This window comes from Callorhinus ursinus, unplaced genomic scaffold (assembly GCF_003265705.2).
Source record: "Callorhinus ursinus isolate GAN/ISIS: 27379988/994484 unplaced genomic scaffold, GSC_fseal_2.0 scaffold79, whole genome shotgun sequence".
NCBI lineage: Eukaryota > Metazoa > Chordata > Mammalia > Carnivora > Otariidae > Callorhinus > Callorhinus ursinus.
In genome coordinates this window covers 3,996,521-4,017,159 of record NW_027397141.1, presented here as the reverse complement: position 1 = coordinate 4,017,159, position 20,639 = coordinate 3,996,521, and the positions used below count along the sequence as shown (strand labels likewise).

The 20,639-nt window shown below is 50.8% G+C and overlaps 1 protein-coding gene across 2 annotated transcripts; it reads left to right on the top strand.

Annotated features, from left to right (window-relative positions):
- Window positions 1-2,266: 2,266 nt before the first annotated feature.
- On the top strand, window positions 2,267-17,848 carry PCID2 (PCI domain containing 2). 2 transcript variants are annotated; one of them, XM_073887402.1, is made up of 13 exons: window positions 2,267-2,377; window positions 3,940-4,013; window positions 5,583-5,650; window positions 6,549-6,588; window positions 8,022-8,076; window positions 10,861-10,964; window positions 13,125-13,200; window positions 13,784-13,925; window positions 15,101-15,201; window positions 16,043-16,116; window positions 16,245-16,370; window positions 16,952-17,075; window positions 17,347-17,848. In XM_073887402.1, the coding sequence occupies exons 1-13, from the start codon at window positions 2,279-2,281 to the stop codon at window positions 17,434-17,436; spliced, it is 1,173 nt and encodes a 390-aa protein (XP_073743503.1). In that variant the 5' UTR covers window positions 2,267-2,278; the 3' UTR covers window positions 17,437-17,848. The 2 variants fall into 2 exon arrangements, with proteins under 2 accessions (XP_073743503.1, XP_073743504.1); XM_073887403.1 differs by lacking the exon at window positions 5,583-5,650 and having other exon boundaries at window positions 6,544-6,588.
- The last annotated feature ends 2,791 nt before the right edge of the window (window positions 17,849-20,639 follow it).

Genomic DNA, 20,639 nt, shown 5'->3' with positions numbered 1-20,639 from the left:
ATATGTCTTCCTTGAGATCTGCTTTGCTTTCTGGCACAGTAATGTCCATGCCAAGCTCACGGACTTCTTTCCCTATCCCAGCACTGGCCCAGACCTTTCTCCAGGGAGCTCTAGTTCTTCTTAGTGGTAGTGGAGTTTGGGAAATGAATCTGAGTGCTGGGTGTGTTCATTGCCACTGCATGGGGTAGGGAGAGTCATTACTTCAAGGCCTTGTTAGTAGATGGAGCTAGTAAATGTATTTTTTTAAACATTTTTAAAAAAGATTTTATTTGACAGAGCGCGAGCACGAGCTGGGGGCGGGGGGGAGAGGGAGAGGGAGAAGCAGGCTCCCCGCGGAGCAGGGAGCCCGATGTGGGGCTCCATCCCAGGACCCTGAGATCATGACCTGAGCCGAAGGCAGACGCTCCACCAACTGAGCCACCCAGGTGCCCTTGTATTTTTAAGAGATTATGTGTTCTGGGGGCACCTGGCTGGCTCAGTTGGTGGAGTGTGCAACTCTTGATCTCGAGGTTGTGAGTTGAAGCCCCACATTGGGTGTAGAGATGACTTAAAAAAAAAATTACAAGTTCTAAGAGTAGATGAATTCCCCCCTCCCTGCAACCTGCATCTACCGCCTTAGAGCCAGGAGGTCACGAGGTGACCAGCAGTAGCCAGGAAAGAGAACTTTTTCCTGGGTGTGCCGAGAGCCAGCTGCACCTGATGAGGTCTGCAGTCTGGACCAGGCCCCAGGGACACCACGGGGATGTTGCCACCGGGCTCCCCTGGAGTCCCCCCACAGGGTCCACTGGGGGCTGCTTACATGGGAAGGCCACGGCGTACTAACAGCCGCTAAAACAGGTGACCAGGTGGCTGTGGCCCTAGTGTCCCCTGAGCTGTGTATCAGTTCTTTGAGATTTGTCCATGGTCTGTTGTCTCTTTTCCTTGGTGCCTGCTGTGACAGTTTTGGTGGCCTTTATCAGCTTCCTTGAGGTAAGGGCACCGATGGGACCAGTACTTTCCTCACACAACCCTACACAAATATCTTTTCTTTCTTGTTGTAAGGTAGACCGTAGACATGGGATTGCTGGCTTCTGTGGTTTTATTGGGCAGTTGAGTGCCGGATTCTTGATCACGTCAGTTGTCTTAGGTGAGATGGTGTAAACTTTCCCAGCCGATGCCCTAAGGGGTACAAGAGTCCAGGAGCTGGATCCATTTTGCCTGGGTGTAGGGTTACTGCACTGGGGGGAGAGCAGGTGCGTGCCCTCCCTCGCAGGCTGATCCAGCCACTTCTCACCTGCAATGTGGGGGAGCTCCAGTCGCTTTCTGTTGTTGGTCATGGCTAGTCCAGCCTCCCCTGCCACGCTTACCGCTTCTGGGGGTGCATCTCGTGACTGGGAAGTGATGTGAGCGCCTGCCATGGGTGTGCGGTCTGCACCTTCTTCATGTCGTCCCTGGCTGGAGTCTCATGTGGGCATAAAATCGACAGAGCTAATCCCACTGTAGATGAATCATGCTGTGTGTGCAACTTTCTCTGTGTTTGTTTTCCTCTGCCCGTTCGGATTTCTAAGTGCTTGTTTGGTAAATAAAATCTTCAAACCTCATTTGGTTTTCTAGTTACAGAGGTCTGCCGCAGCACAGGCCCCCAGGACGGAAATCTGTAAAAGCCTCCTGAACGCCCAGCCTGCACCCCAAGGGCCCAGGGGCAGGCACTTCTTCCTGTGCTCCCATGTCGTACGCAGTTTTTCTTTTCCTTCCAGATTGAGTTAGGCACTTTCCTGTGACTTTGGGTTTGTCTTTTTGTTTTGTTGGGGTTTTGCATGTGTGTGTTTGTTTTTGCTTAACAGTAAGCACATTGTGGACACCAGCACATCATCACCGCTGGATCGATCTACTTCCTGCTCGTGGCACCATCTGTTTAGCTTTGCCGTTCCCTGTTTCAGTTGATGTGCAGGTTGAGTGGAATGTGGCTTTTAAGCTCTTTTTTCCCCCATAAGCTTTATCAGTGAATTCTCAAGTGTCTGAACGACCGAGTAAAACTAAAATAACATGCCTTCCTTAATCACCACTGGCTTACCCTGCTTGTTTGCTGTTTCTGAGAGTAAATCACCTGTTTCTTTGCCGCCGAAAGATCTCATTTTGAAACGTTCCTCTTGTTTGCTGCTGCCGAGAGCCCGGCGTGTTCTGTCGTTGTTGTGGCTCCTCCAGAATCAGGAGGATGGATTTTCAAGGCGTACGACATGTTGTTTAGGTTCTGTGAGGACAAAACGGTTTGTCTTTTATTCCGCTTATCTCTTTTCAAATGTTTCAGGTCTATGAAGCCATCGACAGCAGAGATGGGGCATCCTGTGCAGAGCTGGTGTCTTTCAAGCATCCTCATGTCGCCAACCCACGGCTCCAGGTGGGTGAAGGAGCCGTACCCACAGGTGCTCCCTAAGGAGAAGCTGAGAGTTTGAGTCAGATGGAAACTAATATTTCTCCTCTTTTGAAAATTTTTGAAAATTTTAACATTCATTTACGGTATGTCTGTAATTGCAGTTCATTTATTGAGCACGGTGTGTTTGATACCAGGCTGAGGTGTGCGTCTTATGCTCTGTAATAACTCCCAAGTGACCCTCTGAGCCCCAGAGACATGCACTGTGGAGCAAGGTCGTCTAAGGTCATCCAGCAGACAGGCAGTGGGCTAGGCTGTGCCCAGGCTGGTCTGTCCCCAAAGCCCACAAACGTGTCCTGTCATAAGTAAAGCTTAGTGGGGCTGGGCCGTGTCTGCTCATTCCTGTGCTGTCCGTGCCACGGACGCGTAGCTGGCTAGGTCAGCGGAGATCTATAGCCTGCAAAGGCAGGGGTGTTTACCATCTGGCCTTTTATGGAAAGCATTTGCCAAACCCTGCTTTAAACTCTAAGTGTCCTTGATTTAGCAGATAAATGATACGCAAGGCCTGTCTTCTATAGGAAGTATTCTTGGCATTTGGGGAAGTCCCATTTGCTCATTGGTTCCCTTTGTGATATTGGAATATGGTCCTGTTGGGACAGTTTTTCTTTTGAAAGAAATAGGAGCTCTGTATATTGGAGACCATACTGGGCAGTGTACAGGCTGCACCTCAGACCAAATAAACCAGTTAGTGGAGTAGAAGCAGGCTCTTTTTAAAATTTAGGGTTCCTTGGGTGGCTGTCCTGTGTGACAGTGTTGAAAACCATTGCTCTAAGAGGCTCGCTGGCCAGACACTCCTCAGCTGGTGGCGTGTGCCTGCCATTGTACCACCGCGGGTGGCTCTGTCCTCCCTCTGTGATCCAAGGCCAGTCCCCATTGACCTTCTGAGGTGGCGTTCCATTCGCGGGGGGCCATTGTCTTAGTTATTTCACCAGGGACGGCGGATGGGGGTTTTCCTGCTGCTGCCCTTTTCCTTCCCACGCTTAGGCACATGGATATGCGTACATATTAGTGCGTCAGGGACTCACAGACTCTTCTCTAATTCTCGGTTCTGTGTGACCCCTGTGGCTCTCGTATGGTCTAAAATTCGGCCATGGAGAGGGAAGAGGGCATGGAAATAAATGTCAGCTAGCCTAGCCCAGGACATAGAGCAGGTGGCTCTGTCACCAGGAGGTGAGGAGGGGGATTCCTAACGGGGCGTCACCTCTCACTCACGCTGCGTTCCTTACGGAGCACACAGGAGCTGCTTCATAAACACTTCTTCACTGACTGGCTGCTGAATGCTAAGGTCCACACAGAAGTGCCCTGAGTATTCTTTGGACTGCGGTAGGCAGAGCAGGTGTGTTTGGTGCCCCGTCACCCTATCACCGGCCACGACACGTATGTGTGAGATCACAAGTGCCAGGTGCCCACCCTTCCCCCTAACTGCAAAGTGTGTATTCTTTTGAAAGAGGTTCGTCTCAGTCTCTTTCTGCACATTGCATTCTTTTGCTGCCTTTTAATTTTATTTTTGTCATTTTCCTCTTATTTAGATGGCCTCCCCAGAAGAGAAGTGTCAGCAGGTTTTGGAACCCCCTTACGACGAAATGTTTGCTGCTCATTTAAGGTAACCCCCTGGGGAGGAAGAAAAATAAAGCAAATCTGGAAATTGCTGAATCGACTAGGGATTTTATTTAACATCATCTTAGGCTCGAGAGGCGCCTGGGTGGCGCATTCATTTGAGCCTCTGACTCTTGGTTTTGGCTCAGGTCATGAGATAGAGCCCCAAAGCAGGCTCTGCCCTCAGTGGGGAGTCTGCTCCTTCCCTTTCTGCCCCTCCCCCCACTCACATGCATACACTGTTTCTCTCTAAAATAAATAAATATAAATAAATAAAGTCTTTTAAACAACACATCATCTTAGACTTGAAACGATGGATAATTTGCTTTGAAAAGAAAAGTGCATTTGTTTTTTGGAGGGTTTTTCGGTACTTTTTTTATTTAAATTCAATTTAATTAACACATACTGTATTACTAGTTTTCAGAGGTAGAGTTCAGTGATTCCTCAGTTGCATATCACACCCAGTGCTCCTTACCTCACAGGCCCTCCTTCATGCCCGTTTCCCAGGTACCCCATCCCCCCACCTCCCCTCCAGCAACCCTCAGTCTGTTTCCTGTGATTAAGAGCCTCTTACAGTTTACCTCCCTCTCTGACATCTTGTTTTAAGAAAAGCGCATTTGTAATTTCAACTTGTTAAAGCCTATGAAAATTTTGTGAAGCTTAAAATCCTTTAAATTTTTTTTAAAGATCTTATTTATTTATTTGATAGAGAGCACAAGCAGTGGGGGGGCAGAGGGAGAAGCAGGCTCTCCACAGAGCAGGGTGGCGGCGGGAGGGGGAGGCGGGGCTTGGGGCTTGGGATCATGACCTGAGCTGAAGGCTGACGCTCAACCGACTGAGCCGCCCAGACGCCCCTGAAATACTTTGAATTTTTAATAAACGTTTTTTCATTTGAAAGATCACGTATGCTTTTAAAAGTTACGGTGAACTGTGGTACAGGCCCTCCTCACGCTGGCTACGTAGCAGTTGTGTGTTGAGGGGGCACACGGCTCACCACGGCCTTCTGTTTCCGTGGAAATAGGCCTGTGCTTCACCTCTTCACCTTGCCAGCAACGGGGCTAGAGCTGCAGAGAGCACATGAAAGACTTGCTCTTCAGGGACGTCTCATGTCCGCTGTTTTCCCCGTTGGAGGGCGGGGCCGGGCAAAGCTGGATGTCCCGAAGCACGAGGCATTGGCTCGCCCTCCTGCCTGTGCCCCTCCCGGGCTGCCTTCTCTGGAGAAGTCGGGGTGCCACAGGTCCTGGTAGTGCGAGGCTCCCTGCCATCTCCTTTCCGTAGGTGCGGCGGGAGGGCCGTGGTCGGCCGTGACCAGTGCCTGGCACCGAGAACCTGCTGCAAGTCGGGTCTCCTCCTGGGGCCAGAGAGCAGTGTCCCAGAGAGGCATGTGGGTCTCCTCTCCCCCCAGCCTGTTTCAATTCAGAGTCACCCGTGTGTTTCTTGTCCTTCTAGTTCCCGTAGCCTTAGCAGGATAAACAGCGCGCTCGGGCCTTCTGGGTGGAAGTGAGGGGTGGGGCATGTGGGGCTCGATTGCAGGTCCTGCTGCCTGTGTCCTCAGCCTGTGATGTTTCCCTCACAGGTGCACTTACGCGGTGGGGAACCACGACTTCATCGAGGCGTACAAATGCCAGACTGTCATCGTCCAATATCTTTGTCGTTTGTGTAATGGTTTAAGATCTGGAGACATTGGGACACTTTCCTTCATACTTTTAACTAGAAAGGAATTGAAACTAAACTTTAGGAAGAGAAACTCATTTAGCTATTTCATTCAGGTGCTTAAATGTATCCTGGGCCTTAAGACTGTCGTCCAGTTACCCGTACAATGAGGAAGAACATGGGTGACGGTTAAGGGTTTTACTTAATTCTATTGTGAGCGGTGGTATTTCCTTTAAAGCATTAAGTATAGCTACAGGGACTAGTTAGTCCCTTTGGCAAAATATGAGAACGCGCCAGATTCCAGGCATAGACGGACAAGAGTGGACTCCACATGTCGTCACTGAAGTGTGGTCACTGAGACCTTCAGCCAGCCAGTGTCTGATTTAAGTCATCTAAGTGCTATGTCCTAGCTGAGGCCTCCGTCAGTGAGTGTTCTAGTATTTATGTGTAACTCTGGATTTTTAGTTGGCTTATTTTTTTAACGTTCTTGTTTAAGTATACAAAGGAGAAAGTTGGCTACTAACTAGTTTAGTCTCCCTTGAATTTAAGAATTCTGTAATCAAGGAAATAAACTTTATACTACAGATTCTAAAGCCTATTACATATGTGATTATCTGGGTTCAGAAAAACCAAATAAAATGTTTGAAGTTCCCAGTTAAGAAAATCTTACAATAGTCTCTTATTTTGGAGAATGTATGTGTAAAGCAAACATGTTTACTGTACTAATACCTAATGTTATTCAGATATTTGTAACTTCTACGTTTTTCCTTCCAGAACTTGCCCCTATGATATATAATCTTCTAAACCTAAAATTCAGAATCCTCATAATTCTTCTTATCACTTGTAGCATTGCCTTAGATTTTGTACATTGTTCCTTAATGTAGTACATCATTCCTGCGTGCATTTCAAGCCCACAAAGAAGAAAACTGGTAAGTATGAACAGAAATAACTGGAAACTGGCAAATGGCAGGGTTTAGTTTTTGGGTTTTTTTTTTTTTTTTAGCAGAAGCTTTCTTTTTAAAATTTTTTTATATTTTATTTATTTATTCATGAGAGACAGAGGGAGAGAGAGAGAGGGGGAGAGAGAGAGAGAGAAGCAGGGGTGAAGCAGGCTCCCAAGGAGCAGGGAGCCCGATGTGGGACTCGATCCCAGGACCCCGGGATCATGACCTGAGCCGAAGGCAGACGCTTAACCATCTGAGCCACCCAGGCGCCCTTAGCAGAAGCTTTTTAAAACTTTAAGTAAATATGTGTTGTGTTTTCTATGTGGATATTTAACGTCATGTGTCGACATAGGATATTATCAACGCGGATACTGGAGTTTTAATGGTCAGTGTAAACTTTAAGTGGCGGACCAGCCAGATTGTTTGCAGTATGTTCACATGAATATAAAGCCTTGTTTTTATTTCAGACCTTCCATACCCCAAAATGTTTGTCAATTGTCAATGCTGAACTGACTTTTGATTTTAACTTGGATAAAAGGGCAGATGAGCTGCAGTTCACGTGGAGTGACTAGAGTGAATACGTGGTAATTGGGTTATTTTAAGTTCCTTGACAAAGTGATTCTTATTTTATGATTTATTAACTGTAGGTAAATACTGAAATTTTATGTTTTCTAAAATAACTGAAGGCTTGGGCGCCTGGGTGGCTCAGTTGGTTAAGCGACTGCCTTCGGCTCAGGTCATGATCCTGGAGTCCCGGGATCGAGTCCCGCATCGGGCTCCCTGCTCAGCAGGGAGTCTGCTTCTCCCTCTGACCCTCTTCCCTCTCGTGCTTTCTATCTCTCATTCTCTCTCTCAAATAAATAAATAAAATCTTAAAAAAAAAAACTTAAAAAAAATAAAATAACTGAAGGCTTGCAAATACCTTTTACTAAAAAAACAAAGTCAAATACCCTCTTTAAGTGAAGATTTGTCTTATACATAAAAGCATTTCCACCAGCTAAATTAAAAAAAATCCTTTTATGACATTTTGTCTATTACTTTTTCTGGGTCCTGTTAGAAGGTCTTATTAAACCACATCTTGCTTTAATGGAGCTGCTTGGAGAGTGGTTGAAGGGAAGGAGAAGGTCCTGAATAGCGTGAGGAGGTGCCGTCTGGGGCTGAGGACCCTGGATGCACCAGGATCTGGGCTTCTGGGGAGGGTCTGGGGCAGTGGGTGAGGAACACTTCAGTATCTGTGCTGGTCAGGAAGCCCTGGCGCCGCAGCCTGCCCTGCCCTGACGGGGGATGAGGAAGGCGGCAGGAGCCTCCAGGTTCCTGGAGGGGTGGTGGCCCCCGTGGATGGAGGTAGCTCTGGGTATCGGGAACAGAATCTTGGACCTCATGGCCTCTTCCAACGTACTTGCTTTTCTGCCCTGCAGGGCTCTGCCTGTTATGTATGCTGTAGCACTTGACCTTCGGATATTTGCCAATAATGTAAGTTTAGTTCTTGTCACTGTTCTTTTAAAACTCAAACTCAGTTTCTATCTTTTGCTTAATTTCATGTCACTCTTCCAAAAGTTTTGAGGGTTACGATGTAGGTTAACATGTACCTGGTGTAGAGAGCAAAAGGGCAGGAGGTAGTTGGACTAACTGGGTTGGTGGGTTTTCATGCCCCAACGTGGGTGTAGAGGGAGTTTTTGTGTGCGTGTTAACCAGTTATGGCAGGTGGCAAATTTTTTTAAGGGGGCGAGGCAGTAACACGAGCAGTTCTGCGTTCTCCTCTACTGTTAAGATATGGCTGTCCCCTGTCTTGAAGAATCCCACCCTAATGTAGATGCAGGCAGCAGCTAGGGGTCTCTCTCTGGTGTGAGGAGGTCGGTTTGCCCTTTGGGGTCAGCATAAGGCAGTTTTGTAGCAGCAGTTCTGAACTAACACACCTTTACGGTTTTAAAAATTATAACTTCCCATTCTGAACAAGATGGAGTAGGTACAGTTTTCCTTTCCATCCTGCTGAGAATTCTGAAGCCAGCATGGCTTGCAGACCAGCAAGTGGTGGGTCTCCTGCATTTGCTTCTTGCTTCCTGTCCTGGACTGGGTCCCAGAGGAGCCTCAGATACAGGAAGGCCGACAGGCAGAGATGAAGAGGCCCCAAGGAGAGCAGGAGGGAGGTTCTGGACAGACTTCTTCAGCAATCCCTGCCACAGTCCCCCAAACTGTGCCAGTCCCCAGCCCTTCAGCAAAGCCCTCGGGGAGTCGGACCCAGACAAGCCGGCGGCAGCTCCCCACCAGCATAGCATCTGCTGCTGATGCAAGATAAACAGGATCCACGTGACCTCATACCCCAAATATCACTTAACGGAGAATCTCAGCCTGTGAAGAGAGACGATCCACAAACACCGGATGTTGGAATTCCCTGACTTGCTCGCACCCCAGCCATCCTAAATAAGTCTCAGGGAAAGTCACGAACATGCTTGAAACAAACGAAAACATAGATGGTCTCAGCAAAGAAATAGAAGATGTAAAGAAGAACTGATGGAAATTTCTAGAACTGAAAAATATAACTTATTTTGCAAATGCAAATTAAAATGCAAATTAGGCTCCAAAGAGCTTTGTTTATATATCTATTTGTATTTACCGTATTAAAAATTTTTAACTGGGATTTAAAAAACTTCATCTAAAATAACAAGCCTTTTATGTGGTCACATAAGTGACATTTTAAGTGAAAAATAACTATATTTTCCAGATGAACAAAATGTGCTGAGAAGAGTGCTGGATTTTTACATTTTAATCTTACAGAAGCCACCTGACCCCGTGTCCTTCTGCAGGCACGGTGTTGCTGCTTGAATATATGAAGATGGTCTGGCCTCACACAGGTGTAGATGGAAAGGAGAGGAGTATTTTAATAGCCTTTCAAATAATTGTGGATACTCTTTTTCCTGTATAGCAAAAAGCTCCAAGAGGTAGCTGTTAAGGGTTAGTTACGGTGTGTCCTCCGAAGCTTAGCATTGAGCATTTTTGCTGTGGTATTGGAATCCGCTGGTGTATCCTGGTCTCTGGATGGACTGTGTGCTCTCGTGAGATCTTGTCGCATCAGACGTTGATCATTTGGAAAGTTTTGGTTCACCGAGTTACAGAGGGATTCCAAATGTGGACGTGTTTCATTGTTTAAAAAAAAAAACCCAAACCAAAAAAACTCCCATTTGTTAATGTCTCCAGTGACCTTACCTGAAAAGTTTTGGAGTAATGAAATGCTGCCACTTTCATGGTGGTTGATAACAAGTTACCCAAAATTCTGATTTTTTTTTTCTTTTTTTTGAAAGCACAGATGTCATTGGCCACAAATACTGTCAGGTGTTTGCTTGGAGTTGATGGGTTGTGTTTCACTTTCGAGCAAACGGTCCTTCAGATACCCTCGCCCGGACCGCCTTGCTCGTCTGTTATTCGCTGGTCCTGCACGCTAGCTGGCAACTCCAGCAGCTTCCCAAGTGCTTTTCCTGGAGAAAACCATACTGTCATTTCATTACAAAGAATGTTAAATATTTGTATATTCAAGAGCCAAGACTTAGGATTTACTGTGTCGTCAGGGACAGTTTGAAGTGAACTTGGTGTTAGGGGTTGACTGCAGGACTGCGTGGGGTGATGTTAGGGACATAGTGTTGCTGCTTCAGTTTGGTGTTGCTGGAGAGGCCCCCACGTTTTCACCTACCACAGTGCTCGCATTGTCATTGCAAATGACAGTACAGTAAAGGGACAAATAATGGCTGTTGGTGTTGTCACGAAAATAGTTTTGACTGCATGGATCACGTGCACGTGTTTTGAAGGCTCCCAGGGGTTCGTAGACCGTACTTTGAGAACCTGTGTTAGGGGGTGTGAGCGGGAGCCAACAGGTCCCAGGAACAAGGGGAGAGTCAAACCTGGTGATGACTTTGGTGTCTGTCGGAAGTGTGTGTTTTGGGATTTTGACTGGCTGTAGGTGGGGGCAGAGCCTGAGCCCGTAAGGAAAGGCTTCTGGAGGGGCACAGGACTCCGTGCCCCAGACCCAGAGAACAGGCTGACTTACTAGTTTGAATTGGTGGAAGAGAGCTGATTTGTGTAAGAGTCAGGTTATGCTATTGATTTCTCAATTTTTAACAACGGTAACATCAATTAGAAGATCACCAGAGCCACTTGGGACTCTGACCCTCAGCTGTAGCCATTTTTGGTCCTAGCAGCAGCGGTGGTTTCTTTTTCACTCAGGAATCGAGAGGAAATTAAACGTGACTGTTTGTGTTCTATCAGGCAGACCAGCAGTTGGTAAAGAAAGGGAAGAGCAAAGTCGGGGACATGCTGGAAAAAGCAGCTGAGCTGCTGATGAGCTGCTTCCGCGTCTGCGCCAGTGACACGTGAGTACGGCTGTGGAGGCGGGCGTGCCGGTGGGTGACGCTTGTGTTCCTCCCGCCTGCGTGCGGACCCCATGGTCGTCGTCCCGATTTGCTTAGCTAGTCTGCTGCTGGGTCCAGGAAGTGAGAGAGAGAGAAGGTGGTGTGTGACGTTTGCCTGGCACGGTGTTTCTGCAGCACTTTCCTCTTGCCCCTGGGTCCGTTCTGCACCTGGTCTGAGCCCTGTCCGCGGGAACGCGCCCAGCTGCTGGTGCTGAGTGCAGGTGTGCGGACGCTCGATTCTCCAGCCGTCTTTACTTTGTCTTCCTTCCTGTGTGCTAGGTGGAGAACTCTAGGTAGACCGCTTTTTCTGCTAGCGCTCTGGCCGCACCGCCTCCTCACTGTGTCTCCCGCCATGTGACTCCATGCTCCCCTTTGTTAGGGTTCGTCCAGCTTCTTGGATCTCTGCACCGATGTGTTCTGTTAGAGCCTTCCGAGGGTGATTGCTACGTCCTTCCTCCCGCTCCCTTTTGTCCGCGTTCTGTCTCCTTTGAGACGCCAGGCTCACATATGTTAGATGTGTGTCCTGCCACGGACACGGGTGCCCTGCGTTTCCCTCTTGAGCCGTACGTGTTTATTGTGGGGTAACTGGCTTTCTTGATGTGACACCCAAACACAGTAACCTAAGAAAAAATAGATAAACCAGACTTCATCAAAATTAAAAACTGTGTGTTCCAAATGATGCCATCCAACAAGTGAAAAACAACCATAGAGTGGGGAAAATGTTCGCAAATAATGTAGCTGTAACCTGTATCCACAATGTGTGAAGATAAGCAATCTGATTTATGTGGGCAAAGGCCCCGGATAGACATTTCTACAGAGAAGATAGACAAATGGCCAGTAAACCCACAAACAGATGCTCAACATTCTTAAGCAAGGAAGCGCAAATGAAAACCACAGCAGGCCTCACTTCACACCCAGCAGCGTGCCAAGCGTGCAGGGGGCTGCAGCGGGCTGGGCCTCAGAGAGACCCCTCAGGGGTTGCTTCCTGAGTGTCTCCAGAAGAGACCGGTCACCGGTGTTAGAATGTTTGGTTTGTTTTCTACCCTCGGAGGCAGACAGTGTTAATCATCCCCGTGTTGATCGGAGGTCACGGCGCCAGTGAGCGACAAGAGTCCTAGAGGGGCTGGCCGCTATCATGGAACAGGACTTTGTTTTTAAACGCTGACCGCGGTTCTACACTGAATATTCGTATATGGAAGGGATCTTAGGGATGGTCTTGGGGAGGGTTTCTTTGTCCCCGGCTTGTGAGCAGCCTGTGGTTCCATACTGGCGTGTTTATTTCATATGCTTTGATCCCATGCCCTGGGATTTTGTGTATGCAGGCGGCCTGCCGCTGGCCCCCCTCTCCGGTGCCCCGTCTGTGGACGTGCAAGCTGCCCCTGAGAAGAACCACTGCAGGGTGCAGATACGTGGCAGGCTCCACTGTGCATTGTGTTGCAGCATTGTGTCGTGAAGATCCTCGAGCATCTGACCGTGTGCACAGAATTGCACAGGGAACACCTGTAGACTCACCACGTGCACCGTTGGCGTTTACTGTACATGCCGCATGCTGTCCAGTCACGTGTCTTTCCTTCTGTGCATCTAGCAGTTTTCTTTCTTCTAAAGGTTATGCGTCCATCAGAGACTTCCCTAAATGCCACACTTCTCCTTTGTAGTTGGAGGTAACGTTTACTGGCAGTGATTCACACGGATATTGACTGTATTTTGACAAGTGTGTGTGCGTGTGTGACCCAACCCTTCCTGAGGCCGCGGACATTGTCATCACGCTGTCCCCTTCCCAGGCGGACCCTCACCACGGTTCCAGTCTCCCGTTGGTGACCGCGTGCGCTGCGTCTTGCTCCACGTTGTCGTGTGTTTCCGAGTTCGTCTTGTTCTCCGGATGAGCGAGCACACGTCCCGTTGAAAATAACAGATGGGTTGCTGATGAGGCAGTCGGCGGCGGCCCGCGTGCATAGTGGTGTCGTCTGTTGTAGCTGGTAGTTCAGCCTCTGCTTGGGCTGCTTATTCCATGGGCATGGCTTGAGCTGTGGGGTTTTATCTCGAGGTATTAATTTTGTTTAGGTGTGTGTGTGTGATTTATAAACATTGATGTGTAACTTAAAAAGAATTGTTTTCCTGTAGTCGGGCCGGCATCGAGGACTCTAAGAAGTGGGGGATGCTGTTCCTGGTGAACCAGCTATTCAAGATTTACTTTAAGGTGTGATTCCATGTGGGCGCCTTAAATACTCTGTGGGCCTTTCCGTCCTCCCTGACTCCCCGAATGCTGTCTCTGTGCCAGCCTCCCTGGCATCGCCGGGAGCTGATCCTCACCTGGCCGTATCCAGTCGAGTCTGTTGAGCACCTGCTAGGTGCAGGGACTGTCCTGTTTCAGCCTCCACCCCACGAGGGGAGCCCTGCATCTCCCGGGGAAAGCAAGGCGCCAGTGCCCTGAGCGGGTGGGATTTAATGTGAGGGGTATGACCCCAGGCCTTCCACCCGCTGCTGTAACAATTAGCTACGGAGTAGGTGGTGGGTGGATGGGTCAGGAGGTCCTTCCTGCTGCACGAGGTTGTCCAGGTGAGGGGCGGCCCTGTGGGGCACCAGAAGCTGGTGCCTGGCCCCTCTGGGTGTCATCTGCACCATGCGGCATGTGTTTTAGTGTTTCTTACTAACACTTACTAATCAGTTTTGATGATGTAATTGGCATTGTAATTCCCAGAGGAGGCAAATACTTAGTAAAGTGGAAGCTTTTGTTTGTCCTGCTTGTTTTGTTGAATAATACTTGGAACGGGTTGTTCCAGATCAACAAGCTGCACCTGTGCAAGCCCCTCATCAGAGCCATTGACAGCTCGAACCTGAAAGATGACTACAGCACTGCCCAGAGGGTGACATTCAGGTACTACGTCGGGCGCAAGGCCATGTTCGACAGTGACTTCAAGCAAGGTTGGTTGTTAATCTTTATTTCCCGTGTTTTAAAAGACACTGGATCCTGAGCAACGTCCGAGAATGCTCACTGCCTCTTAGTAGCACGTAAGGTGGCAAGCGGGGGGGACCCCTATCCTGTGTGTGCACATTTGTTTGTTGATGCTGGCGACTTTCTCGTGGGAGTGATTCAGCACCACTGTTCTTCTCTGGCATGTGCCTTCGTGGCGGCCCAGGGTCTGGGACAGGGAGCCCAGGCAGCCCCCGGCTCAGCCGCCGGTGTCTGTGTTAGACACCCCAGGGGCTGCCAGAGTGGAGGGCCGCTGCGCGGCGTGGTGCTCGGGCCCTGCTCATGCAGGCAGTGCTCTCCAGAAACCACGGTGCAGGGATTGTCTGTGCTGACTTCTCAAGGACACAAAGCCAGGTTTTTTCTTTTCAACTTTAAGGTTAGCTGACACGCGGTTTTTCCTTACGGTCTCCTGGGCCGTACTGGGACCAGACTTTGTAAGCCCGCATCCTTAGCAGCTGTGTGCACGCGAGGCACCAGGCCTGGAACGGCTTCGCTTACCCTGTGTTCCTGGCCGGGGATTCTCCGACAGAGGAAGTGACCGCGCTGCGGGGTGTGCCCTGGTTTCTCTTCGATGGGCTTGTGCAGACCAACCTCATTTTCTTTCACAGAAGTTTTAATAGACCCACGGCTTTTGAACAAGGGCTGTCCTCGGTGGTTCTCCCGGCTTTTTTTTTTTTCCTTAGAATAGAAAGCCCAAGAATAGAAGCTTTTTTTTTTTAAAGATTTTATTTATTTTACAGAGAGAGACACAGTGAGAGAGAGAACACAAACGAGTGGGAGAGAGAGAAGCAGGCTTCCCGCAGAGCAGGGAGCCCGATGTGGGGCTTGGTCCCAGGACCCTGGGATCATGACCCGAGCGGAAGGCAGACGCTTAATGACTGAGCCACCCAGGCACCCCAAGAATAGAAGCTTTTAATTTATATTCTTTTGAAGTTTCTCAAGTTTGGTGTTGATAATGTTTTTCCTCCAGACTCATTTGAATACAGCCATACAGCGAGAAATGATTGATTACTGTTAGTGGTAGGAATTGATGGTTCCTGAGACAGCAGCGTTTCACGGGATGCAGTGGTGGGATGCGGTGCGGACGGGGGCCACTGAGTGCGTGTGGTGTGACTTGTATCTACAGCGGAGGAGTACCTGTCCTTTGCCTTCGAGCACTGCCACCGCTCAAGTCAGAAGAACAAAAGGATGATTCTCATATATTTGCTTCCGGTAAAAATGCTGCTGGTAAGTGATTCTACTCTGCTCTTCGAGGTCTCGGTGCTCATTGAAGAGGTTGATACAGTTTTAAAAATGTAGCAGGTGTTGTGTAGCTACATAGAGCCGCCTGTGAACACACCCCAGAAATGGATAGGGGAGGGTAAGCTGCTTGGTGTGTGGCCTGAACCATTTATCTCCACGGCTGACACTTTCTCTTAAAAGTATCTGTCTCAGAAGTTCAACGTATATAAGATAAAATAAGTGTATATTACTTCTGTTGCTCCTAAAAACGTAATTTAATAGAAACAGATTAAGCGAGAAAGAAAAACGTTGTGCCAGCCTCTCTTTAGGTAGGTATCTTATTTAGTCACCCAAAGTTAATTTGATACTTGAAATGACAATTAGCAAGTTAATTAACTAAAACTTCCTCAAAGTGATAGAGCTTCCTTTCCTCCCACTTAAAATTTTTAAAAAATTATCAGAGCAGTACACACGGTTCAAACTTGAATAGCTCAGCGTAGCTTGTAAGGGAAAAGCAGCAAGTCGTACCTTTATCCCCGCGTCTGAGCCTGCTTCCCAGAAACAACCAGTTGTAAATGGCTCAGCCGATTCTTCTGGAAGGCGTTTCCGAGTTTCCAGCCTTACACTGGCCTGTCTTCCGCCATGTCTTCCCCCTTGGATATGAGCCGTGAGGGGCCAGGCCGGGTGCCCCTGGGGCTCTGGCTGCCAGACCCGCATTGGTTTGCCAGCTGCTTCTGAAGAAATAGGTTGCAGGTTTTTAAGATGTGACTTCCTGATAGGGATTTTATCACAGGTAACTGTTAACAAAGAAAGGCTCTTACTCTGGGAAATGGGCAATCTGTCTCAGGGTCACATGCCGACCATCGAGCTGTTGAGGAAGTACCGTCTCATGCAGTTTGCCGAGGTGACCAAAGCCGTCAGGTACCGTGTCCCTTTCCACTGGGGGCTTTCAGACACAGAATTCATCATCAGAAGTCTCACACGTGTTGTGCGAGGGCTGGTCCTGGGCTTTGGTTTTCCTGACTGTGCACATTTCTCCCCACACCCAGTGAGGGCAACCTTCTGCTCTTGAACGAGGCCTTGACGAAGCACGAGACCTTCTTTATTCGCTGTGGCATTTTCCTTATCCTTGAAAAACTGAAGATCATCACCTACAGGAATCTTTTCAAGAAAGTGTGAGCTAAGTGTTTTCTTTTTAGTAAGTTTCAGTTCTCAGTGTGACTCAGCCCCCGCACTGTGAAGGGCGATGACCCCCTGAGACGGGGTGTGCGCCCTTGTGGACGAGGCCCCAGCACTGCCCTGAGCTTGTGCAGGTGCAGTCAGACCTCCAGGCCCGCCCACGGCCGCCAGCCCCATGCACCCCAGCGCCACGCGGGCACGCCTCAGGTGTCCCGCAAATGGGACAGGTGCTGTGTCCTTTACTCATAACCGACTAAGCCAGCCCTGCCACTCCTGTTTGTCAGAAAGTTGAATTCTGCATCCGTCCCTTTTCCCAGCTGTGGGTAGTCTGTCCAGAATAGTGAGGGCCATGCATCCTCGAATCCATAGGGTGTGGTTCGTGGTAAGGGGTGTCCTGATCACAGAGACATCAGAATGTGGGATCACGTGCTTCTTGGACTCTGAGATGAATATGGGGAGATGGAGACACACCTGTGCTAGGGTCCTGTTTTCCCTCCTGACTCGGGATGCCTTTTCGGCCTTTGGAGTGCTTGAGTCCCGTCAGTAACCCACGTGGCCCTGTGCTTGCCCCTCCCAGGTATCTGCTGCTCAGAACACACCAGTTGTCTCTAGATGCCTTCCTGGTCGCCTTGAAGTTCATGCAGGTGGAAGACGTGGACATCGATGAGGTCCAGTGCATCCTGGCCAACCTCATCTACATGGTGAGACGCCCCCCCAGCCGGCCGGGTCTGGAGCCAGAGGCTCTCATGTAGTGGCTGGAAAGCCGTTGGTGTTTGTTAGAACTCCTGTTATCCCGGGAAGTGACCAGGCTTTGAGGGGCCGTGGGTGGGCAGACATCGTCTGTGTGTCCCTGTTTGTGCAGCGTCTCTGCATTTCTCCGTTGTGTTTGGAGCAGACCGCTGACACCCGGGGCTGAGGAGGGGTGAGCCAGCCGACAGGCTTGTTGTGACCCCGGCCGTCTCTCTCCCCCAGGGTCACATCAAAGGCTACATATCACATCAGCATCAGAAGTTAGTTGTTAGCAAGCAGAACCCATTCCCCCCACTGTCAACAGTGTGTTGACTGTGCGCATGCCCCGAGGACAGGACAGCCGTGTCTCCTCTAGCTTTTGTCTGCATGGATGGACTCGGTCCTGTGTCAAAAGACGGTATTGTCTGCAGCCAGACTCGGGCTCGTTTGCCAGCGCACACGACTCCTGGAAACCTCTGTGGTCGCTCACAAGTAACATCCGCCATGCGGACAGCTGGAGCTCCCTCTTGAGAAAATGGGCACGTTCGTTCCCATTGGAGCTGGGAAAGCGTCCGTGGGGGGTTCCGGCTCACTGTTCATAAAAGCGTCTTCCTTAATTTTTATAACTTTATCTGTAAAACATTCTGAATTTTTACAGGTGGTATATTCTTTATTTTATCTTCTTAACGTTTTCATTTGTTAAATTAGAACACTGTACACCATTAAAATGCTTGGTTAACTAAAAGGCTTCTTTTTATAAAATGAATTTACTTTGATAATTTTCCACATTTTACAGCCTGCCGTTTTCAGAGTGTGCACATTTCCTCTGTTTATGCAACACTTAACTAAAGAAGAAAGCGACCTGGGCTGTTGTGGCTTTATCTCTGCAGCCTCCTCATACCCGGGAGCCACTTCCGCGGTTGCGCAGAGAAGCTGCCCTTGAGGACGTGGGTTCCTGCTCCACGCTGCCCGACAGGCCACCCCTGGGCATGCTGGCAGGAGGCCCGCAACCTGTTTGCTGGCGCATCTGCATGAGCTCAGGGCTTGGGGAAGGTGACACCAGCTGGCCTGCAGGGCTGGTGACCACTGGAGGCGCGTTGGCACTGGGCTCGGGCTCCCAGTTCCAGTGCAGGTGGGCCTCACCAGCGGTTGCTCCCGCCTCCTCACAGCCTGGAGCAGGTTCCAAGAACAAGTGTCCCAAAGGGCCCAGCCAGCCTCCCACATCACACTCTGTCACCTGCTGTAGGCACGTCCACATTCCAGCTGAGGGACGTATGTGCCCTGGAGTGCGTGTGCGGAGCGTGTGCGTCGGATTTATGATCGCCAGGTTCTTGACCTCAGGACAGTGTGGCCTCCGGGCGGGCACAGGATCACCGTGCGCTGGGGCTCCCTCGGGGGCTGGGACCCTGCCGTCCCATTTTCCGGGGCACCATTCTCTCATGACGGGCGTGAGGAAGGGTGAGCTTGCGCTGCTTCCCAGGGTTGCCCTGCAGCCTAGTGTAGACCTGGGTGCTCCTTCGAGCCGTGAGTAGTGGCCCCGAGAGTCCGGGGTTGGCTGGTACTGCCACGGAGGAAACAGACTTCGGGTTTGGTGCCTTTGTTTGGACGCAGCCTGTGTGCACAGTGGCGCCCTTCACGTTCGTGGGCGCAAAGCATTCGCGCCTGTGGTTGGTCCACGTGCAGCCAGGGGAGCAGGCCTTGGCTCTGCCCAGCGGGAGGTGGTCTGGCCCTCGTGAAAGTCCCCTTTTCTCGAGTTGTGCCCGCCTGGTCTCTAGAACCCTTCCAGTAAGTTCTGTGGGAGAGGGGGGCAGGGCTCTGGTTTACTGGTGCCCTGGGTCACAGCTGCAGGCCACACCGGCGGCATGTGAGGCCTCCACTCAGCAAAGCCAGGCTCGAGTGGGAACAGTGCCGTGGCGCTCGTCACGTGAGCACCGTGCGCCCCGTGCGCCCCGTGCGCCGGTGTCTGCAGCACAGCTGTTGGAAGCCGTGCCTCCTGACCTTACAGCAGTTTGAAAACCATGCAGCCCCGCTGCCCAGACTTAAATTCACTCCCCTTCTCTCCCTCCCCTGTCGCCTGCATCCATGAGCCGGGTCTTTTCCGGGAAATGGGCCGGCACGTGTGCGGATTGGCCCCAGAATGTTTCATTCTGGGGTTAGGTATCAGAAGTGGAGAACGTTCGTGGTGTGTTTAAGAATCGTAACACTCAGGGCCCCCGCTGGCTCAGTCGGTGGAGCGAGTGCCTCCTGATCTAGGGGTTGTGAGTTCGAGCCCCACAGAGAGTGCAGAGATTGCTTAAGTAAGTAAGTTTAAAGAAAAAAAAAAGAATCATAACATTTAAACTCTCTGTATTTCACTCAAAAGAATATTTCAATCAACACTTCTAATCCCTTAAACGAGTCCTCCCTCCCGCAGGCCGTGGCGGTGCGTCTGTGCGAAAAGCGGCCGTGGCCCCTGGCCGTGCACCTGTGCGTAGAGCTGGTCCTGGCTCGTCCGGGAACAGCTGTGCCGGTTCCTTAAGGAAGAGTTAGCGGGCACTCAGATGTACGCGGCCCCTGCACCCACTTGCTCTCGCTGGGGCCTGTGTGGTGCGCTCCGAGGGCAGGACGGTCTGGGGCTGGCCGCGCTTCCGTGTCTGCTCGTGTGAGCCACGTGTCCACAAAGACGGTGGACGGTGACTGCGGGTCTGCGCTCTCCAGCTTGGCTTCAGTCCTTGGGAGAAGCTGCTATTCCTCCGTTTAGAGACAGAGGCAACCGTGAGGCTGACGGCCCACCGAGGGCCTGCGGGCAGCTTCCGGAGCAGAGCGGACCGCCACAGCCGTGAACCGGGGGCTCCTGGACCCGGTGGGAGTTGGCACCGGGCGCAGCCGGTGGGAGTTGGCACCGGGCGCAGCCTGTGGGAGGCCCACTGCCTCCTGACCTCTCGTGCTCCTGAGCCTTCCTCTACAGCACCTCCAGCCTGTATTTCCCTCGGTCTAGTGGCCTGCAGGCCCCCGCCCCCATGCCCTGGGTGGCTGTGGCGTGGCCGTGGGGGTTTGGAGAAGCAGCCCCGCTGTACAGGAGCTTCCCCGCTGTCCTTGGCTCTGCAGGCGGAGGACGGTTTGCGCTCTGCCCCAGAGCTATCAGGGAAGTGGCCCGTTTGGCTAAGACCTTGGGCGCGCAGGGAGGCGTGGTGGGACGGGAAGCTAGAGGCTGGCAGGTACTTGCTGAGCCCCCTCTGTGCGCCAGAGTCTGGCCGAGTGCTGGGGGTTGAGCAGGAAGCCGGGCCTGGAGGGCCGGCCGTGTGGGGCCAGGGCCTCACCAGTCATTCCGCACAACGAACCAGCCTTCCAGGCAGAGTGCAAGTCAGGGAGCCGCAGAGAAGCCATCTGTCAGACACCAGGAGAACCAGGTGCCACGGCGGCCAGGCCAGCGTGAAGCTGCTTTCCCACCGAGCTGTGAAGGCTGGATCTGCGTCAGCTCAGGAGCCGGAAGGGTGGGACGTGGGAGCGTCGCAGACGGAGGTAAAGGACGGCAGGGGGCAGCCTTGCAGTTTCTG

Coding starts and splice junctions, on each gene's coding strand:
- PCID2 (XM_073887402.1), top strand. CDS start 2,279: ATGTTTCAGGTCTATGAAGCCATCGACAGCAGAGATGGGGCATCCTGT. Junction 5,651..6,548: donor CCAGACTGTCATCGTCCAAT/ATCTTTGTCGTT, acceptor AATGTAGTACAT/CATTCCTGCGTGCATTTCAA. Junction 16,117..16,244: donor GAGGTGACCAAAGCCGTCAG/GTACCGTGTCCC, acceptor CCCCACACCCAG/TGAGGGCAACCTTCTGCTCT.